General features: G+C 38.6%; 1 protein-coding gene and 2 long non-coding RNA genes across 15 annotated transcripts in view; 2 read left to right on the top strand and 1 right to left on the bottom strand.

Annotated features, from left to right (window-relative positions):
* LOC107998496 (protein cycle) overlaps nucleotides 1–16,364 on the bottom strand; it is a 41,710-nt gene extending 25,346 nt beyond the window's left edge. For 3 of the 5 annotated variants that reach the window (XM_062081214.1, XM_062081210.1, XM_062081211.1), the window contains exons 1-3: nucleotides 12,061–12,695; nucleotides 7,674–8,118; nucleotides 515–991 (exon numbers count right to left, since the gene is read on the bottom strand). In XM_062081214.1, the coding sequence (XP_061937198.1) occupies nucleotides 515–991; nucleotides 7,674–8,118; nucleotides 12,061–12,076 (938 nt within the window). In that variant the 5' untranslated portion in view covers nucleotides 12,077–12,695. Of the gene's footprint in view, nucleotides 1–514; nucleotides 992–7,673; nucleotides 8,119–12,060; nucleotides 12,696–16,299 lie in introns of those variants that run through there. The other 2 variants (XM_062081215.1, XM_062081216.1) reach the window with 2 other exon arrangements.
* Nucleotides 1–22,316, top strand: part of LOC107998504 (uncharacterized) — a 130,660-nt gene that overhangs the window by 11,919 nt on the left and 96,425 nt on the right. For 6 of the 9 annotated variants that reach the window (XR_009831729.1, XR_009831726.1, XR_009831731.1 and 3 more), the window contains exon 1: nucleotides 12,855–22,262. The exons of the other annotated variants lie outside the window; for them this stretch is intronic. This is a non-coding gene — a long non-coding RNA (uncharacterized LOC107998504). Of the gene's footprint in view, nucleotides 1–12,854; nucleotides 22,263–22,316 lie in introns of those variants that run through there. 9 annotated transcript variants of the gene reach the window in all.
* On the top strand, nucleotides 5,039–7,201 carry LOC133666889 (uncharacterized). The gene is made up of 2 exons (XR_009831734.1): nucleotides 5,039–6,768; nucleotides 6,864–7,201. It is a non-coding gene; the product is annotated as an uncharacterized LOC133666889 (long non-coding RNA).

Genomic DNA, 22,316 nt, shown 5'->3' with positions numbered 1-22,316 from the left:
TTGGAAAGTTAGGGAGAGAACACGCTTCGAACTCGCTCTAAATTGGATAGATTCCGGTCAGGGAGCTGTCGATTGAGCCGAAGCTCCATTTCGACCACAATCTCCTCCTCCGAGAGAGAGAGAGACGCGAATCTTGGCCTCTAAGTTAATCATTAACTTAACCCTTTGAGCGGGTAACCGACACGTTGATTGGAGTAATTACTTCAACTTGGCTCCAAGAGAAACGAAAAGGGGAGGGGGCGTCGATTGGCAAGAAGGGTTGGAAGCAGGAGGGGAGAAATATGCTTCCAGATGGAAATGTCACTCTTGAATGCGTTTATCTGGCTTCACTCTCTCTCGCTCTCTCCATCTCTCAATGGACGCTTAATGTGTGTAACGGTTGGAATATTTCTCTCCGACTTGCCACGTCTGCGTTTCAATTGTACGGAACGACGTATTTCCCTCCCCGACTCAAATCTCGGAAAAGACGGACGCGATTGATTTAAGAGAAGAAAAAGAAGGAGGAGACACTCACTGGCAGGACAGTTTCCGCTTCCTGGAAACGTTGACGAACTCGTCCGAGGTGTCTGTGTTGGGCGGTCCGTGGGTGGGGGTGGTGGAGGCGCTTCGATGATGATGATGATGATGGTTGTGGTGGTGGTGGTGGTGGTGGTGGTGACCGCGGTGGTAGTGATGGCCGGAGGCGGGTGCCTGGTCGGGGACCATCGTCGAGGGTGTCTCCATGTGCTGGGGCGGTTCAGCCCCCGTCACGATCCGCGGGGTGGTGTGGTTGGCGGTGGTGGTGGTGGTGGCGGCGGCGGTGGTGGTGGCGGCGATGGTAATGGTGGTGGTGCTGGGGGTGGCGGTGGTCGTGGTGGTGTCGTCGGTGTTGCTGGTGGCGGGGGTTGGAGTCAGGCTGAGACCTTCGCCACCCCCCGCCGAGGCGGCGGTTACTTCTCCCACCCCCGATCCCGTACCTATGTCGCCGAAGTAAACCGTGGAACACGAACTTCTGTAAAAAGTAATCGCGTCGCTTGTGATGATAATTGAATAATGAAGAGGTGGAAAGAAGAGGTTGGTGTTGAGAGGAATGGAGGATGTGGTATATATGTGGGATTTGGGGAAAGTTGTTACGTTTGCTCGTTGGAGTTTTAATTATAGAGGTGTTTGATGATTTAAAGTGTGGGAAATGTTGAATCAGAACGTTAAGGGTAGTAATGAAGGTAGCAGAATGATAGAAAATGTAGGAAACGTTGAATTATAATGGGATTTGGAATAAGAAAGCTGGTATGTTTATTGGTGGTACTATGGTATTTGAAATTTAGATAATTGAATCAGAACGTTAAGGGTAGTAATGAAGGCGATAAAATGATAGTTTAGGGAGGAAAATGTAGAAAATGTTGAATTATAATAGGATTTGAAATAAGAAAGCTGATATGTTTATTGGTGGTACTATGGTATTTGAAATTCAGATAATTGAGATATGTGTAGAAAATATTGAATCAGAACGTTAAGGGTAGTAATGAAGGTAGTAGAATGATAGTTTAGGGAGGAAAATGTAAGAAACGTTGAATTATAATAGAATTTGGAATAAGAAAGCTGTTATGTTTGTTGGTGATACTATGGTATTTGAAATGATAATTTAGATATGTGTGAGAAATGTTGAATCAGAACGTTAAGGGTAGTAATGAAGGTAGTAGAATGATAGAAAATGTAGGAAACGTTGAATTATAATGGGATTTGGAATAAAAAAGCTGGTATGTTTATTGGTGGTACTATGATATTTGAAATTTAGATAATTGAATCAGAACGTTAAGGGTAATAATGAAGGCAATAAAATGATAGTTTAGGGAGGAAAATATAGAAAATGTTGAATTATAATATGAAGTAAGTAGAGTGAAAAGGATAATGTGTAGGAAATGTTGAATTATAATGGGATAGTGGGGTTTGGAATAAGAAAGTTGTTATGTTTGTTGGTGTACTTGTAACTATGATATTTGAAATGATAATATGTGGAAAATCTTGAATCAGAACGTTAAGTAATATGAATAATAATGAAGGTAATAAAATGATAATTTAAGGAGGAAAATGTAGAAAATGTTGAATTATAATGGGATAGTGGGGTTTGGAATAAGAAAGCTGTTATCTATGGTATTTGAAATGATAATATAGGGAGGGATAATATGTAAAAAATGTTTAATTGTATGTTGGAATTATAATGGAATAGTGGGATATAGAATAAAGTTGTTATGTTTGTTGATGAAATATTTGTAACTATTTAAAATGATAATTTAAGGAGAGATAATGTGTAGGAAATGTGGAATTATAATAGGATAGTGGGATATGGAATAAGAAAACTGTTGTATTTATTGCTGTTACTTGTGACTATAGTATTTGAAATGATAATGTAGGGAGGGATAATATGTAGAAAATGTTGAATTGTATGTTGGAATTATAATAGCATAGTAGGATTAGAAGATAAGAAAGCTGTTGTATTTATTGCTGTATACTTGTAATTATGGTATTTGAATAATTTAAGGAAGGATAATATAATAGAAAACGTTGAATTATATATTGGAATTATTTGGAATTATAATTATATATATAATAGAGAATAGTAATTATAATATGAAGGATAGTAAATAGATAATGAGTAGGGAAGGATAATATGTAGAAATTGTTGAATTGTATATTGGAATTATAATAGTGGGATTTGAAGTGATAATTTAAGGAAGAATAATATAATAGAAAGGAATAGAAATATAATAGAAAACGTTTAGAAATTATATATTGGAATTACAATTATACATATAATAGAGGATAGTAATATGATTTGGAATAGTGGGATTTGGAGTAAAAAAGTGTATTTATTGATAATAATTGTAACTATTTGAAATGATAATTTAGGAGGGATAATATATAGAAAATGTTGAATTATAATATGAAGGATAGTAAATAGATAATGAGTAGGGAAGGATAATATGTAGAAATTGTTGAATTGTATATTGGAATTATAATAGTGGGATTTGAAGTGATAATTTAAGGAAGAATAATATAATAGAAAGGAATAGAAATATAATAGAAAACGTTTAGAAATTATATATTGGAATTACAATTATACATATAATAGAGGATAGTAATATGGGATAGTAGATTTGGAATAAGAAAATGTATTGATAATAATTGTAACTATGATAATTTAGAAAGGGATAATATATAAAAAATGTTGAATTACATGTTGGAATTACAATGTAGAGAATAGTAATAGTGGAATTTGGAGTAAGAAAGTGTACGTTTATCGATAATAATTATAACTATTTAAAATAATAATTTAAAAAGGGATAATATGTAGAAAATGGAATTATAATAGCATGGTGGGGAAAAAAAACTGTTTGTTGGTGGTACTTGTAATTACAATTTAGGCAGAGATATGCGTGGAAAATGTTGAATTATAACATCAAGGATGGTAATAAAAACGCAACAATTTAGGGAGAGATAATATATGGAAAATGTTGAGTAACAGTGTTACACGAAGGATGATGGTATTGGAAATGATGATTGTCGATTGATTTGAGAAATTAGGATGATGATATTCGGAAGACAAAAGATAATAATGTAATAATACGAACAATAAACGATCTAAAAAGTCTAATTTCCTGTTTGCCATCGCTTTTCCACAATATATTCCGTCCTTCTGTCTGGATTGAAATAATAAATAGAAACTGGAATAGTTAAAAATAAATCGGATAACTAGTCGAACACAATAGAGAATGAATCTAGATATGACGGAGCATTTGAACGGTTTGATTAATACAGCTTACACGTTGACAAGCGGTAGTTGCAAACTGGTTTTTCGCTTCTTATATCCGCTTTTTTCCATGTTAGATCTCAATAGGTTGACATACAGATCTCGTTGCTCGAAACAAATGATCGTTCGAGCGAGAACGCTTGCAGATTCTAATAACAGTTATTGAAACGAGCTTCGTTTTCAAGTAATGGCGCGAGCTTGAAAGTCAAATTCCTCGAGTCGAAATTAAAAATTTCCAATTTTTCCTTCTCACGCATGTTTAATTCATGCAATTAACTCGACTCGCCTCCAATGGCAACCGCGCACACCTCTAAAACAAAAGTGTATACTTGTTGTTCGTAGATCAATTTACTTATATAGCGATAAATCAAGTTTCCAACCACCCGATTCCTTTTCTAATTCCCAATTCATTGGAATACTTGGAGTCAACTCGATTGACCATACTCGTATATTTCGCTGTTAATAAATTCCCTGCACGGATTAAAATTCCTCGAAAAGCCAACCTATGTGTTCGATATTCGAGTCTTTCTCGCGGTGAAATAGCGGAACGTGTCGAATTTGCCCACAATTATCGATATTTCGATGCGTACTTTTTAAATGTTTTATTTTTTTTCCTCAAAGATATCAGACGCGTTGCATGCACCGTTTCACGCTTCATCGAGCACTTTTCCCTTTTTTCCATACCTCGTTTACAGTGCAACAATGCAGCAATAGTTTTTTCTCTCGATTTCCAACGAAATCTGTTGGAACAGTTTCGTCTAATTTCTTGGAAATTGCAAAATTATCGAGCTTCTTCGACGCGAGATAAACGTGTATTATGTAATTTTTACGTATTTATCCTTTCCACCAATCTGGAGCGAGATTTTTAAAGCCTTTCAAAATTTCTAGTTAAATTAGCGGGGATAAGTTGGATTTTTAAATATAGTAGGAATTATTGTTAGAAAGAAGATATAAAGATATGATTCGATGTGGTCAAAAAAATCGATTCGATTTATCGAGAATCGAGGGGAATAGGAAGAAGAGGAGAGAAAGAAGAAGCGATCCCCTGCTCGACAATAGTTTCCTACGTAGTCGAGGAAAAAGACACGGCGAAGGCCACGTATCTACGCCGGCGGCGTATGAGTAGTTCCGTATATTATGATGTAACCCACACGATTAGCGTAATTCTATTTATTCATAGATACGTCAGTGCACGCGACGTTGCTGGTATCGCGCTATCCGCTTTTGCAACAGTCGCACGCGATGCCTCAAGTTCTACGTCCGCGCGATTATATTATATCCTTCCTCTCTTTCTCTTCCTCGTAAAAGGAAAATTATCTTTTTGTTTCTCTCTTTCCTTCTCTCTTTCCAGATATTGTACAACAATATAGATATAAGAATGATGAAATATATGTATCGCTTTCGTTTGTCCCAAGAAAAATGATCAATTTCGCTCGATATTAGGAAAGGGAAAAATTCACTCTTCGATACGAATACGATGCGCAGAAGAATTGCGCGAACGTGCGCAACGTAATTTTAATCTCCTTTGCTCTCTCGTTATATCGAAATTACACACTGGTATATTCGGTGGGATGGAAAGCAGCGAGGAGTATCGAGTTTGCAAATTGCTGTTACGATGTTATCGATATTATCCGTAATCTTTAATCCCTATTCGGCGGAATATTCGATCGGGCGTTATCTCTTGCGCGTCATCGCGGATTAGGAAATGTACACGTTACACGTTGTTACGTAACTTCGCAAAGAAGATTGCGGGACGAGTGTAACACGGAGACGCGTCGCGCGCGAGTGTGTGTGTGTATGCGTGTGTATGCGTTCACACAATTCGATCGATGTATTTTGTTTACGTTATTATATTTGTGACAGATTATTTTTTTTTTCACTTTAAGATGTTTTATATTATTCTAAAATTAATTATTTGGATTATCTTCTGTTATTTGATTCATTTTTAATTCCCGTGAAATGTTTAAGGGCTGATTATTTTTCGTTCGAGACGAAAAATTCGAAATCTGTTGTAAAATTAATCGATAAATTGATACATATCTGAAACTTTATTCAAATATTTATAATAATTTTTTCTTTTCTATTTCTCCACGTACCGACGTATAATTTATCATTTTTATCCGTCGCGAGTGCAACGGATCCCCTGCTGAAACTCGTTTCTCTAACATTTCCATATTTTCACAATCCATATGCAATAATCGTCCAGAAGAACGATTACAACTTGGAGAGAGAAAGAGAGAGAGAGAAGAAAAGAGTATGAAAAATACAAGAAGACGCAATCGTCGTCCATTGCACATTTGCAACCCGTGCCATTTACCTTTCAACAACATTCGAGAACCCTGCTCGTTTTTAACACCGCAACATCATCTCCAATAATTAATTATTATCGTCAAGCGAGTTACGCGTCGTCCTCGAGAACGATCCCCGTCTAAATTTTCTTCTCTCGATTAGACGTTCCCTTTGAACAATCCCGTTCCAAATTAAAAACCTTTCCATCTCTCGCTTTTCCCCTATTTCTAATTCTTCCTCCTGTAAAACGTCGCACGACACGTTCCAAAGATAGGAGTGAAAATTATTTCTTCTTATATTTATTTATCGTTTCGTTGAGAAAATTGTGTACAGAATATAATTGAATTTTTACTGTATTTGCACTGTGCATCGTTATCGCGAAAGGAAGCTCGATTTGGCAGCTCGAAAGAAAGAAAGGTTAGGTTAACCGCTTTCGAGGACTCTCCGATATAGAATTGTCTTGCGCAATGGCGTTTTATAAGTCGGTTCTCAACTCGGTTGGTAAAGAAGAAAGTCGGAATGGAGCAGCACCCCTCCTTTTTCGAGTTTTCTACCTTGCGCAGAGGAATTGCGCAGAAACTCGCGAAGAAACGTGGTTTGGATTCGTGGCACGCCTTCGCCACGCGAAACAGGGCCGATTATCTTCCATCTCCTTGCCTGATCGGCAGGATTCGTGCCTTTTACCGGTTTATGTAAGAAAATTCTTCTTGTACGCGCGTTCTTTTAATGGAAATAATGGAAAGAATCGAAACTTTACTCTTAATTAGTTAGTTCTTTTTCTTTTCAGATTGAATTATTGTCACGAAATTTCCAACGAAACTCATCCGTCATACATAACCTAAAAACGAGAGGGAAGCGAACCTTTAATAACCCGATAACGAACAGCGATATCATCGCCCCACGTGTTGTTTAGTGAAATGGTATTCCGTGAAAAGTGTATGGTATTAATCTCGATTTATAACCGCGAAAGAATGTTTCTCCCTCCTCGAGATTCCCCATTGTTTGCCGCGTACGTATAATCACGTGACAAGAGACAAACCGTCGAGCGTGATTTCATTCATTGTTTCATTGTTGAAACTATCGAAAATAATAATAATAATAATAATAATAATTTTCGAAAGAAAAGATGATTGGAAAAATGAGAATTTTTTTTTCCTTCTCATCGTTGGAGAAAATTTCGTCTATTAAATTTATTCTGCACGATTTATGATTTGTATCATTGTTATTATTAACGGATAAAGAAAAGGGGAAATTGATCTCTGTTACGACAAAGTTGCAGAATGTTGGATCGAAATCCACGAGGAATCCAGCAACGATTAACGAGATCACGTGGACGATTCAAGGCTAGCCAAAGCAACGCGAAATAATCGTCTTATTATACGGCAGATGCGTCTGGTTATGTCACGAAACCATCACATTCCCATGTACACGCCGTTTAACTCTGCCGATCAGAGTCTCGATATCGATTCCGTCCGATCGTTGTAAAATTACGAATTTTATAAAACGAAACTCAAAATTATCCGAGACAAAAACTCGGCGTGCACACAAACAAGCAACAAGATTTCTTTTCTCTCTCTTTTATTTTTTTTCCACTTACTCTTGAACAGCCGAAAGACTATAGTAACTCCCCTGTTGCTGTTGCTGGTAGGGGTCGGCCGCCGACAAGATGGCGGAAACCTGGCCACCACCTCGATTGTCCTGATGGATCCTCGACTGCAGCTCGTCCAACGAGATGAACTCTTCCTGCTGGTGTTCCCTGCCGGGGGGCTGGTGGAGGAGGTGAGCGTAGCTCTGCGCCATATCCTGGGCGACCATCTCCTGCTCGGGCCCCCTTTGGAAGCACAACAGATCCTCCAACTCCTCCCTCTGCTCCCGATACCTTTCTATCTCCGGCTGTTCGCGCGGATAACGACGGCGTGGATCCTGGCTCTCTTGGGCCTGGGGGAGGGGCGGGGGGGTGGTGTTCACGCGGGTGCCATCGCCGACCACCACCGCGACATCGTCCCCCATGACACCACCGGTGTCCGCCAGTAATCCACCCTCTGGGGAACGTCCACCACCGTTTCTTTTCTTTTGCGCTCTTGCAGAGGCGCGGTTGCAACGTGTGAACGAGTTCCAAGCTTCGGAAACGAATTTTTAACGCGTCTCTTCGAAATCGGGTCTTTCCGAGACTCTCGTCTGCTCGGGGAAAAAAAGGTGGATTTTCCATTTGGAAATTCCGAACGAAGTTAAAAATCTCTCATTTCCGTCGTTTTATGTATATGAGAAGAAGAGTAACGAAGATCGAATCGAATTAGTTTTTTTGATGTTGTTCGGGTACGATTAATGGATATTGGGATCGTCGAATCGGTTTGGAATATTACTGGACGATCGGGTGTCGTTAACTCTTCCTCGAATCAAGATTTCGCGTTATTACGATAAGATTCTATTTGTTGCTTAATTACGTAATTATTTTATTACGCGTTTATCGTCTCGAGGAGAGAGAGAGAGAGAGAGAGAAAGTTTTCTTAAATAGTAAGAAACGGAGATCGAACGGCCTAATATCGATCTAGGGAATTGGAATTATACGTGAGGAGTGTAAAAGTAAAGGTGATTCGACTTCACGCGACAATGAAATCGTTCCATTCTCTCCGTTCCTCGTCCGGAAAATAGTTTCGTTTTTTCACGCGAGTGTCGCTAGTCGAATCCAGCCAACTTCACTTTAGTGTAGAAATTCTTGGATCGTTCGGAAAGTAGTTTCGTTTCTTCGCACGAGTGTCGCTAGTCGAACTTCCTTCTAAACCGTGCTGTTATTATATGTTTCGAAAGTTGGCTGTATTTCATGGTTTACTTATAAGAAAAATTCGTTTGATTTGTTTTTCGTGCGACGATAACAAAGCTGCAAGATCGAAAGGAGCATATTTTATTTTTCTTATCACCGAAAAGGTAAGAATAATGTTCAGGGAAGAAAAAAGTTACGCCAAATCTATGGGGAAAGTGTGTTAACGATGTTTGAAAGAGACTGGTTTTCAATATTTCGTTCTCGAAAAAATTACTCTCCGAACGATATTTCGCCTCGAATCTGTTCGATTTTTCCTTCGCAACGAACAACAAGGGACAAATAAATAAATAAATTTCCCGCGATTTCGCTCGAGGAAGAATTATAATGATTAGACGGGTAACGAATCGAAGAGAAGCGGACACAGTCGAGACATTAATCGCGCCTCTTTCTCTCTCTCAGCCGACAGACAATTTCATATTTTTATGACATTTCGAACACACGTTCGAGCGTTGCGTTAACGGCTTTGCTTACGTGTCGACCCCACGACACGTGGAACGCTTTTACCGATACCTAAATGACGTAACGCGATGTGATTAACATCGCTGCATTTCGTTCGAGGAATCATTCATTTTCGTTCGTCGTTGGTGTTTCGAAACATCGCCGCGCGTGATCTATCCAACCAGATAGAATCTTGATAGAGATTTGAATGAAATTTTTGGAAACTCGATTCGACGATATTCGGGATGTAGTCAATGTTTGATTTCGGTAATAATTTTTCGTTGTTTTTTCTCTCAAGCGAGGTAAAAAAAAAAACGAGCACAAATTTGAGTAGGAAATTTTTTGAAATTCCAGATTTATGCGTGTATCTCGTGCAAATGTTAAACGTTTGATATTTATGAATGCGACTTTTGCTATAAATCGCGAATATTCTTAAATCTTCAATATTCATAAACACGTCGAAAAATTGAAGATGAATCGATGAGAAGAATCGAGGAAATTCTGATGATTCGGAATGTTGTTAATTATGCAATCGAAGAAAAGATCGAAATTTCACGTCGTATTTGTATTGAAGTTGAAAAATTAAGGATCATCCTTAACGATCCATTAACGATGACGGTATAATTTTGCGATAAACATCGGTGGAAAATATTTCTTACTTTTCCCTCGTTAAGAACACTTTCGTTCCTTTTTCAGTCCAAACGAAATTGAAAATATGGGTTCAATCAAGAAGAATAATAATAAAAAAAGAATCGTTTTTCATAAATCATCCGTTTATAAATTTTCGAATTCAATATTTTTTCGAGAATTTTTTCAATTCTCGATTTCTTCTATTTTGACTCCAATCTGAAGAATCTTCCATTTGTATATTGAGGTGATAAAAAGATTTTTTCCAAGTGTTTCCCTTATCTACGTTTTCATCGCTCGATCTTCTCACGATTAACTTATCGAGCATTTTCAAATTGAAAAAAAAGAAAAAAAGAAAATCGATAAATACTTTCCACACACGCGTGCGTCTACTTTTCTTTTTCGAATCGCTCGTTTAATAACATTTTCTAAAACACGGTATCGAAATTCACTACTGGACGGTTGATATTCGATAAGTGTGTATTTAGTAGATGTGTACGATGATGAAACAGGATCTGAAAAGTTTGCAAGTTTAAAAATAATTTAGAAAAAAAAATGAATGGTCAGACGCAGATCGAATTGCACTTTTTTCTTTTTTTTTTTAATAGGAAATCGATGGTAAACTACTTTTCGAAAGTAAAAATTATTAAATAAAACAAATCCCACTTGTCAGCCACACAAATTAATGCTCCTTAATGCTCGAATCATTAACAGTAAACTTTGAATATCCCAATTATTTTAATTTTTGTGACTATACGAAGGCCAATATAATAGATAAATATTTTAATCGATATATTATGCAAGAGTATCAAGGAAAAGGAGAAAGAAAAATAAAGAAATTGAAAGGCATCGTTATGCACTTTTAAACAAAAGTTTTCTTTCGAGCGATGCAATTCGATTCACCTTGAGAAATTGAGAAAAGGATGTGTAATAACAAGGCCGAGATAAGGAGATAATTTCATATCGAATCAGAAGAGAGTGATTCGAAACACGAAATTTCAAAAGAACAAAGAGGACGGTACGAGGAAAGAGAGATAAATAAACGACGAGAAAAGTTGAAAGAAGGAAGAAGAAGAAGAAGAAGAAGAAGAGATTAGAAATTTCCTTTTCCGGATGATCAGCTGATCCTATGCGTTCTACGAGCGAGCAATCGAGTATTTATCGCGTGAACTCATTGCGACAGTCTTAGGTGATGTTAATGAAGAAATTTGGGAGATACCTTGAATAAGCGACGTGGAAATCCAGAGGCACATAGTTGGTCGACACGAGTTAATTCTAGCATCCTAGAAAGGTGGTGCACATTTTTTTCACTGACACGTGTCGATTAATCCACCAAATTAATTCATTTCTTTTCCCCTCAAGAAATCAAAACAACACCACATTTTTGCACTCGATGAATCCCCGAGCAGTAACAAAACATTGGGATTCAATCTTAAGAAAGAGCCAAAGCTCTTCGGCCGTGTGGATCCAACGATACCCTTTCGATTATCAAAGTGCAGTTACGTCGGTCGCGATCGGTATTTGGATGGGTGACCGCGACCAAAAAAAAACCCATCTTTCCTTATGAGAAATAGTATAAATAATTCGTTATTATTCGTTGGATCCCCCCGAATAAATAAATAGCCAATCGGCTAATAATTTAGCATTCACAAAAGCAAAAGAATAATAATAATAAGAAAAGATTGAGCATATTTTAAAAAAGGATTTAGAAAATGGCAAACAATAGCTTTACGACGAAAAAAGAATTGTTTCACTATTTCTCACACATTTGATCATCATCGAAGTAAATTACAGTTACAAAGTAATAATTTACATTTATAATAGAGATATTATGAAACACATACACAAAAAAAAACAAAATCCTTTGCGATATAGTGTTTGTTTGTATCTGTTAGTTTAATAGTTCCGAAACAAAGGAAGATAGAAACGGCAGCGGAGATTATTCCACGAATCCTCCAAAATTCCAGCATGCTTGGATATATCATTATTTCACGTTTCACGGCCACTCGTCGAGACACTTGTTCACACGTTGCAACCACGCTTTTACGTATCCACGATCCTCCAATAAAATTAGCGGCCGTCGTCGTGACGGGCTTACCGAGAAGCGCGTACATCCACGTCGTCGCCGACGACGAGGAAGCGGCGGCATCCTCGATGAGCGCAGAAGGCCTCTCGCCTTCCCTCTTCTCGGCCAATGCCCTCGTGCTTCGAGGGTTGTCTCTTCGACGACGACGAGGTCCGTGTGCGCGCCTCTTCTCGCGTGTGCCGCAGCCGAGTTCCTCGAACGCGCTACACCCACCACACGCCACGTGCTTACCGACGAAATTAGAAAAAAGGCGCGGATCGGCGGGGTGTGTGTGTTTCCACCTCGACCCACACACAATGTGCACGAGGAAGGACCCCACAACGCGTGTGCCGGCAACCTTCGCGATCGTTTACCGTGCCACTACTGTTCCACAGAGTTGTGGTGGTGGTTGTGGTGGTGGTAACGGCGACCGACTTTGCGAACTCACGCGCATTCTTCACCCGGAGACGGCCAACGAACACTGAGCGCGGGTGGGCGGTGGTGGTGGACCCCGGACCGTGGTGGAAGTGGAAGAAACACCGATGCTTAGATCCTGCCGCGCCGCGGATTAACCACGGCCGGACCACGTGCTTGCTCTCCTGCCACACACCGACCACACACACAGGTGGGAGTTACCTAAACTCTCTCTTTCTCTCTCTTTCTCCACCGCTCTGCTCGCTTCTCGCGTTCTCTTTCTCCGTCAACTTTCCCTTCGGCGTCTTCCGTGTTCCTTCTCTCGACAGTCGCTTTCGCGAATCGACAGTTCGGTGTCGACTATTGTGTGTTGGTTACGAAGAATCAAAGTGTAGTTTGCTGCTGCGATGCGCGCTATATAAATATAATACGTTTAATTTTCGTCGAATTTCGTCGAGTTGTAAAGCGATTTATTAAAGCCGATGCTCGTTGTACTCCGAGGAGGGGAGGGGATATCGCTCGGTATCTCTCGAGGTGTAGAATATAGCCAAGTTTTTTCAAAGATAATCACCGATTGTTTTATTTCGTCGTGAAAATTCTTTATCTTATTCTTTATCTTTGTATTAATTATTTGTTCTTTCTTTAATCGCTCGCAACAATGAGAAATCATTTTTCAAACTTGACGAAATTTTGGCGGTAAATTCGAAACAGGATGGGGCCACGCCGGTTGCGTTTCGCAGGCGTAAGTGGGAGTGACTGAAACCGCCTACACCTCGGTGATGGTACCGGGATCCCATCATACGCAGGTCTAATCCCTTGGGAAGGTGCAACAGGAGACCAATAAACGTTCACGCGCTGCCTCCTCGTCCCTTCGAATCGCTCCGAAATTGGTCTCCAAAGTTTCAGAAAGGTAGAAAATTAGGTAGAAAGATACGTATTTTCATAATTGTATTTATTTTATCTCTTCTGTTCGACACACTCGATTGATATTAAAATATTATATATTTGCATCGAGAACTGCGTATATTACACGCTAAGAAATCTCTCGCTGCTAATAATCGAGTCGAATTATTATTCTTCATTTTCCTTATCGTCTTATTCGCGTGATCGTCTCCATTTTTTCTCGCAAGTAAAGAAAGTGTAGTTATTGAATAAAACAAAACTGTAATGTTAAAGAACAAAAGAAAACGACGTTGGACATCGAGATTAGATACTCGATATCTCGAAATTCGAAGGAAGAGCGCGGACAATGAGGGTCCCATCCCCTTCGAAGGGGTGAAAAGTTTCAATAAGGTTAAGGGTGGTTATTCTGGAGAAAGGCGAGGATTAATCTCGCGCAACAGAAACGAATGCAAGATTGCATACATCTCAAATGATTGGATTAAACGTTTTATTATGTAAAGTGTATCATATACATTTAATCCTTAAACTACTCGTTTCTTTTGTTTATTCTACATTTAGATTTAATCGTGCAAAGTAAATGGCGATTTGTTTTCCCCTTTTTTTATTCGTGTATTTTCGCACGCCATTTGCATTTTGCCCGTAATTCGCTCCTCTTTATCTCTCGCGAACGTGTACATTTCGGTGATAAGAAACTTTTACACATGACACTCGAGCACCCGAGGCATCGTCACCTTTAAAAATATACACGCATTTTAAGGAATTTCTTCCCGATATCTATCACGGGAAGCCGGTTAAATGCGAATTGTTCGGGCCAGACGTTAATACCAACATATTTCGCGCCGCGTGTGTGTGCGCTGCTCGATAGAAATCGTTATTTCATCGAGTCGATAAACGCGCGTGAATTTTTCTTGGAACGCGCGAAAAAGATGCAAGGGGAATAATAAGAAGAAATTCAATTTTTCTGATGGAATGTTTTTCTTTTTTTCTTTTTTCAGAAAAATCGAGAACAAAAGTTTTCAAAGTTTCCCGAATTGTTGGAAGAAAGATTTAAAGTGCGAAGTGAAATCGAAATTTCTCGGAAATTTTTAGTGATGATGCCGATGACAGACGGAATTATTCTTGGACGTTTCCGTGTTTTTACGTTGTTGTTGCGATCGAAATTCATCGTTGGAAAATGGTGGAATGACGTTTGCGAACTCGTTGTAAAGACTACTCTTCCTGTAAACAACTCGAAGAAGGGAAATAAGGGTGGTTGTGTTTTATGAAAAAAGTTTCTCTTATTTTATCGATATCTGATAAGCTTATGATAAATATTTATACCCGCGTGTTTACAACAAATTTTTCTTTTCCTCTTTGAGAAATTTTAAATAATTCCAAGAAATTTATTTTCTTCCTTTTTTTTACATTGTTTCGCGTATCCACCTTATTGAAAAGAGGCACGTGCGCCACTTAATCACCACTTTTTGTACAAAGAGGTGCATTATCGTAGTGGAAAAGAACTTGGAAATTTCTTTACACAGCAATCGACTCTTTTATCGAAGTTATCTATTTTTATTCCCACCGTGAACCGATGTTAATAGTCAACGATAATTCCCCTTTGTCTCTCCACTCTCGAAAAGTTTAACGATAATTACCACCTTTCGCAATAATGGAACTTTCTAAAAAAAAAACCACAATATAAAAATCCATCTTAATCCGAAGAAAAATTTCAAAAAATTCCTGAAAAATAATACCAATCGTCGAATAATGGAAAATGTTGGAAAACCACCTTCTTCGCCGCGACGACACGTGTCCAACGCCTCTCTCCCCTCCCTCCCCGCCTTACCAACATTCCCAAGCGCACGTTCGCGTTTAATTAACGCTAATTACGCGAATCCAAACCCGATCTGCTTCGAGCATAATCCCTGAGAGGAGTGGTGGTACACGCGCCGATTTCCGTTTCACGATAATTGTCATCGATATCATCCCCCCTCCTCGAGCCGACGTGGACCGTTTGAAGTGACCACAGAGAGGAGGGGGAGGGGGGCGTGCTCTCATTAGCGATGATTTTTCGGAGGAGGGGGGGGCGAATTAATCGAGCGATTTCGCGCGTTGCGTTTTTCGGATCGGCGTCGACTCGTGCAGTTGCAGAGCCAATTATATCGCGCATTATGCCGTGGGACGGGCGCAGGGAGCACTTTGAAATCGAACCTTAACCTTTGTTAGTTGGGCAATCGGCTTATAGGATACACGGTCAATTTTTGAAATTCCCTGTTAATCCGGAAATGTGACGAACGGAAGCGGGTTAGTTAGAGATATTGGATTATTGGTGATCGATGGTGTCGGTGGTGAATCTTTTTTATTTTTTTTTTGAGATCGTTGAAGCGGGTGTAAGAAGCAACACGTCCTCGATGATAAAAATTTCGAAGAATATCGGTCGATCCGCTATGTACAAGTTCATTTGATTTATCGATTCCTTAATCGATCTATTCACGTATAAATATATATTCAATCTGAATCTAGCATTCGTAATTGGCTATCTTGATCCATCAAATTCGTTTATCGATAGAATATACTAATTTTTTACTTAGTGTAATCGTGAATTTTTATCGCTTTACTTTACACAATGAATAAAAATTCTCTTGGATTCAAAAAGAAGATTCGGAAAGAAGTAATAGCGTCTCGAGGTATCGATTATTTTCCAGGATACGCTCGAGTGACCAGAAGAGAATCCCGTTGATTGGTAAGATAACACTGGTCAATCTTCCGTGCAACGCAATACCGGCCGACCCTCCCCAACCTGTTGAACCCGTGAAATCGTATTCTTTCGTCCCTTAATCATGCCCTTTCCCTGCTCAATTAATATTTCGCGAAATCTCGCGTTTTGGTGAAAATTTTCTGTCGCGTTTCGTCGATCGAGAAAGGAAAATTGTTCGTCAATAATGTATAATTTTAGGGAGGAAAGACGATAAATACCCTCAAATCTACCTCGACCAGTCCCGCTTGACCCTTCATTTGGCTGCATGGCCCGATTATCTGCAATTTAAAACGATTCGATTATAGCATTCTCTCTTTAAATATTTGATACAGTGCGACTCGTAGGAGGAAATAACGAACGACTCGAATTTTTGCCCGATTTGCAGAAAATTGGACGATACGTGGCTCGAATTACGCGTTTTTCGAAATTACACGGATATATATGTATACACGTTATAAAAGTACAGGGATATCGTTTAATGAAGTAAAATCGAAGAATTTTTTTTCCTTGTATCTTTCCTCCCCTGTCGAAAGAAATTTTCAAGAAAGATCGAAAAGAAGAGGGGTATTAAAAATGGAGTATCATTGATTATTCGTGAGAAATTCAACCAATTTCCTAGTTTTAATTGAGTTTGATGAAAGAAAATATTGCGAGAAACGAAGTTGCAGAGGAAAGATTGGTCGATAACGTTGACGGCGTGACAAATTAGCGGATCTCGTTTCTTTTCGTATCATTGTTACGTTTTTATAATTGGCTCGATACAACTTGTTAATTAAGCACCGAATTGTCCAGTCAGACGTGAACGAAACAAGAATACGCAAGGCGTTAAATTAAGAAGCCTGGTCGTATTCCATTTTCACTTTTCGATTCTCGATAAATAAAAGGGGGGAAAGGTGGAAATAAATGAGCAAAAATTCCTTTGACAAATTTATACGTGGAAAGAAATATGGTAAATTTTAATATTAATGAACGAGACGTTCATTATTATTACAATTATTCATTCGGATCGATAAATCGCAACAGGTTGCACAATCGCTTATCAAAATTATCAGAAAATTTCGAGTCGATTCGTTGGCGCGTGAAAAGTGACTATCTTTCGTCCGATCTGAAATCTCGATAACGCGGAGAGAAATGCGGAGATAAAAATTATATACACAGTTTTATAGCTTCTCATTACAATCGTGGGGAACAAGTCGATGGGAACGCCCACGTGCTTTAACTTTATCCACCGTAATACAATCGCACGGAAATTTGTCGGTAAACCGAGTTAATAAGACATTATAAGATAAGATTTTACCTTGCTAATTAAATGGATCGAATGCATCTCTTAAAATTTTTCGTATCGTACGAATATCGATCGTTGAAACGCATCACGCTTTCAAGATACAAACGGTTTTGTGCATATTCGTGGACGAATGTCGAGGCGACACTAGCGCCACGGCACTGCTCGGTACTAGCGCCCCGACACTCTTACGTATTCTTACGTACACGTAAGAATCCACGTTTCTTTTCGATCTTCGTATTTTTCTACGGCGAAGAGGGAAGGGAAATCGAGAAATTTAGATTGAAAAAATCCGCTCGAAAATTTCGTTTGGCAAAGAGGGATAACGAAATAATTCCATCGCATTTATCTCGTTACTTTCGATGCTCTACGCACCGTGTACACCGTTCATTGTCGGGGGAAAGAAAGGAGCCGTTTTTATGACTCGCCGATCCGACGATAGGGGATGTCGGCGACAAGACATAATCTGTCAGGCGCAGGCTTGATGACGTTTATATAATCACGTGGTTAAATTGTTGTACTGTTGTCGGTACAAGCTTACGTAACTGGAATTCAACCGGAGTTCTCGGTGAGAAGCACGAAAATGTGTGGCAGGCGAGCGTGCAGTATACGCGTTGTATATAATACCGCGCAAACCGTATTTATACGTTTTTCGTATTCCGAACGTGAATGGTAATTAGCATTTTCCTTCTTCCTTTTTTTCGTTTGTTCGCAAACTTTCTATTGTGTTTTCGATGCAAATTGGTTATAATTCTTATCCGTAAGTAATTATTGCGCGAGTATTTTTTTTTCGCCAATTTTGGTATCGTTAAATCGCAATAAGGTGGATCAAATTCGATGGAACGATATTTTCATAATTATCGAGAAAAAAAAAAAAGAAAATTTGATGCCAGGAACGGATGAAAATAACGAATAAAGCCGCGTGAAGATACATTTGTATAACGATTGATTGTATAAAATTGAATGGGGGTCAAAGCTAAATATTCAATTTATCGTATTTACGATGGCATCGATACAAGGATGGAAGAGTGTCAGGTGGGAATGAAGGGTCGTTAGAATCTTTTCATTTAATACGTCGCCTCGTCCGTTTCTGAACATCTGTATCCTCCAACCTATTGTCATATTCGCGACCCATCACCAGCTTTATATACACCCAGCTTTACATTGTCCACGCATCGAAACGGATAAGTGTACGCGAAAGACAAGTGTAAAATACGAATTTGTAATTCCACTTCGCAATTTCATCGACGATAAATAACGTCGTTGTCGAGGATCGATTATCCTAACCTGTACTTTTCTCGAAGAAATTAGTTGAAATTTTGCCCCGTAGAGGGCCTCCTCCACGGCTCTTGGAAATATCTTCTTCTTGATAATTTCAGAGTAATTTGTAAACGATACTTTTAACGATATCGATTATGAAAAAAAAAAAAAAAAGGAATTCGATGAATTACAACGCAGAATGCGAAAAATAAATTCCATCGCGTAATGCATATATATATGAACGCAAAAACTTAATAAAGCGTTTCGTATGTTGTGCACACATCTGAATACAACGTAATCGGGGTGGGGGGAGGAGCGATCAACTCGTTACGCGCGCGAGTCGTGCCTGTATGTATTTCTATGATATAATACGTTCAATTTGACTATTATAAAATCATCTGTGACTTGTGTACGCGAGACTCGCTCCATCCAGCTTATGGTTAACGCGATTACGCAATAAATTCTCCCTCCGCGCGCGAGAATTCCAATGCTTTTCCATTTTCCAGAGAGAATAGGAAGAGAGAGGAGAGTGGCGAGGATCTTGAACGCGTATGGACAAATAAATTTGGAGGAAATGTTGCGGCTCGATGAAAAGATTCGAGAGAGGAAGAATTTTCGAAGGAAGGGAAATAATGGAAAATTTTTATGGAGGATAAAATGGAAGATGACTTCAACAACTTTTTTCCTTTTTTTTTTATCGATAGTGCGCTATATCTCTTTTCGGTTTTAATAATCGTAATTATCCATAATGAAATTGCTACGAATTATCTCTAAAAATTACTCGTTTCGTGAGTAATTACCATAAACTTGGATTCGACTCGTATAATTACGTAAACTGTATCAATTATCGAGTGAATCAGCCTCGGCTAGAGACGATATATTTATTCGATATGACGATCTACAGTTTGTCAAAAACGAGACGAGGGATGAGAAGGCAGGAAAAATTTTCCTCAAATCTACCAATGCTGTCAGATAAAATGGAAGCAAGAATTCGATGGAAATAATTCTCTATGCGAAATTTACTGCTAAAGGAGTCGCGAAATCCGAATCGTTACCTTTTTCTAAATACCTAACCCAAGTTAACCATCGATATCGTTATTATAATCGAGACTAAAGAATATACGAGGTATAAATAAATGAAAGAGTGAAAAAATTTCGAATAAAATTTCATCGATTCTCGACTATCTTTCCCTCTTCTTCCGCCGACGAACCAAATGTTTTTAGGTTATGTTCTTCGGGATCCTCCTCCCTCGAACGTTCGTGGAAAGTGGAAAGCGCGAGAAGAAGTGGAGAATCGTATTTACGAGGAGGGCAATGTCAAGGCGACCAACTTATTTCCTTATCAATGCGGGATTACGTAACGAACTGGAAGCACGGTGCACCGATAGCGCGAGCGTGTGTCCCCTATGTGCTTGACCTGTGACGTAAAAGTTGTGCAGGAACTGGCGCGTTGCAAGGCCGTTTTAAATATTTGCCAAGCTTCCTCCGCGGCACGCTTCGAGTTGTCCCGGGTTCATCTTGTTCATCGATGTGGAATCTATCCTCTTTTCTCGATCGTTCGTTATTAGAAGAGAAATGAAATTTTTGGAGATTATTTATCGATGGAAATATTCGAGGAAGTATATTTAAATTTCACGTCATCGAAATGACCTCTTTATTTTTCTTTATTATATTCTTATTCGTTCGTTTTTTATTAGTATCGCGCGGAATATCTGTTGGATCGAATGAAAAGACGTTTGATATTCAAAAATTCACGGCTTATATATTGGATTATCGGTTACTCGTTTATGTTTGACAGTTATTTATTCAGTGTCTGACACGTAAACACTTTATCTACTTAAAAACCGGTTGACACTTCGATATCTAGCATTCAAGGTAAAACAAATTGTTGTGTACTGCTTTGAAACGTAATCACAACTATTAAAATCAATTTTCGAAATATCCGTGCGTTCTGATATCTCTCTTTTTTTTTTTCTTCGACGTTCTACTCGATATTTTTAGCTAGGAAAAGAATATATTTTTAAACGAAGAAGATTTTCCAAAAAAGTATTCAAAGCCACGCACCTTCCTCGATTTAAAACTTTAATCTAATCACAAAGATGCCAAAATTCTAGACCGATACCGAAACCCATCGAAAATTGCCTGAAACTCTAAGAGAAACATAATTAATCTAATCGTCTGGAAAATGTAATACACATACGAGAGGATCCATGAGAGATTGCCCATTCAATCAGACCAGAAAAATCCGTTTCAGCATCTCGAACGTGCAAGCATAGACGTGAAAATAATAAAGATCGAAGGGGAGAAGAGAGCGCGGGGGGGGCGGCGAGCCATATATCGGAGAAAGTGAAGCCGGCAGTGAATGCAGCACGCGTGGAGACGTGACCGAATCGTAGCGTGGTTTCAAGAATTCCAACTTGATATTCCACGCCGCTGGATGCGAATAATTATCAAACGTAAAACGACGTTAACGAAACTGGACCCACTTGGATTCCCTTACGAATAGAGAAATGTTATTTGCATTTGAAACGCTTCGACCTTTTCGAATCTGCTGCGCCGTGCGAGAGATCTCTGCTTCTCTGGTCGACACTAGCGCCATGCCTTGACTGGGTCACAGTTGACTGGAGACGAAACGAATTTCTCGTTCAACGTTTCTACGTGACGCGATAGACTCGTTGGATTTGATCCTTTTTGGAAGAGAGTACTAGATTCGGATTTTTTCTCGTGATTGGAACAAAGATTTCGTTTATTCTTAAGGCAAAGTAGATTTTGATAAATGTTTTTTTGTTTATTGTGTCTCGTCTCGTGTCGAAAATTTTAGGTTAATTGTAATCGAATCGAGTTGACTTATAGATTCTCTGTATCTGTATCTCAATTATGGATACTAAATATTGGAAACGCGAGTGAAAAAGTGTCGCGGGTTGGTCGAGAGAAAGTTGTAATAATAATTCGTGGGATAAAGATCGTTCGTAAGTTTGCATTAGAGCGAGCGAGGCAGAGATGCAGCGAAATATATGTGGCGTGACGGAACGATTCAACTCGTTTTATCTCGCTTCTAATTTCGAGGCTGAAATGGAAGGTTTTATTTAGGAATTAATCGGGGAAATAATTTCCTTATTCGGCTTAATTGGAAATAGTAAAATTCGTAAAGCTGTTCTATTTTCTCTTGTTATAATTTTATGTACAAATAAATGGATAAACTTTTCACGATAAATGAAATTACTAATTTGAACTATCATTTTTTTTATTCCGCTAAAATATACGTCAACGACAAATAAGCGTGCGACGACATAATTGCACGAGATATGTATCTAACGAAACTAAAAATAATATACAAATGAAAAGTATCGAGGAATAAATTTCGTTTGACTTGCAAAATTCAATCTCGTAAAATGAGATAACGTTAAGTAACAGAGATTGTGTAATAATGATAAAGACACGAATAGCACGTAATTACGATGCCAATGTTTCTTCCTATTTCATCGATGCACGTTTTAACATAATCGTAAAATTAATATTAATAAAAAAAGAAAAAAAAAGTCGAAAAAAAAAGATACACGTGCAACAATGCAATAATGTTTAAAATCATGACTTTCCATTTCGCGTTGTACAACAATTCTACGTGAGGATATGCAGACGGTATGTAAACATTTTTATCTTTTCGAATTTTTCTCATTTTCGTTTATTTTTTCT

This window comes from Apis cerana, linkage group LG11, assembly GCF_029169275.1.
Source record: "Apis cerana isolate GH-2021 linkage group LG11, AcerK_1.0, whole genome shotgun sequence".
NCBI classification, from domain to species: Eukaryota; Metazoa; Arthropoda; class Insecta; order Hymenoptera; family Apidae; genus Apis; species Apis cerana.
The sequence above is the reverse complement of the archived record's forward strand: the minus strand, read 5'-3'. Positions and strand labels throughout refer to the sequence as shown.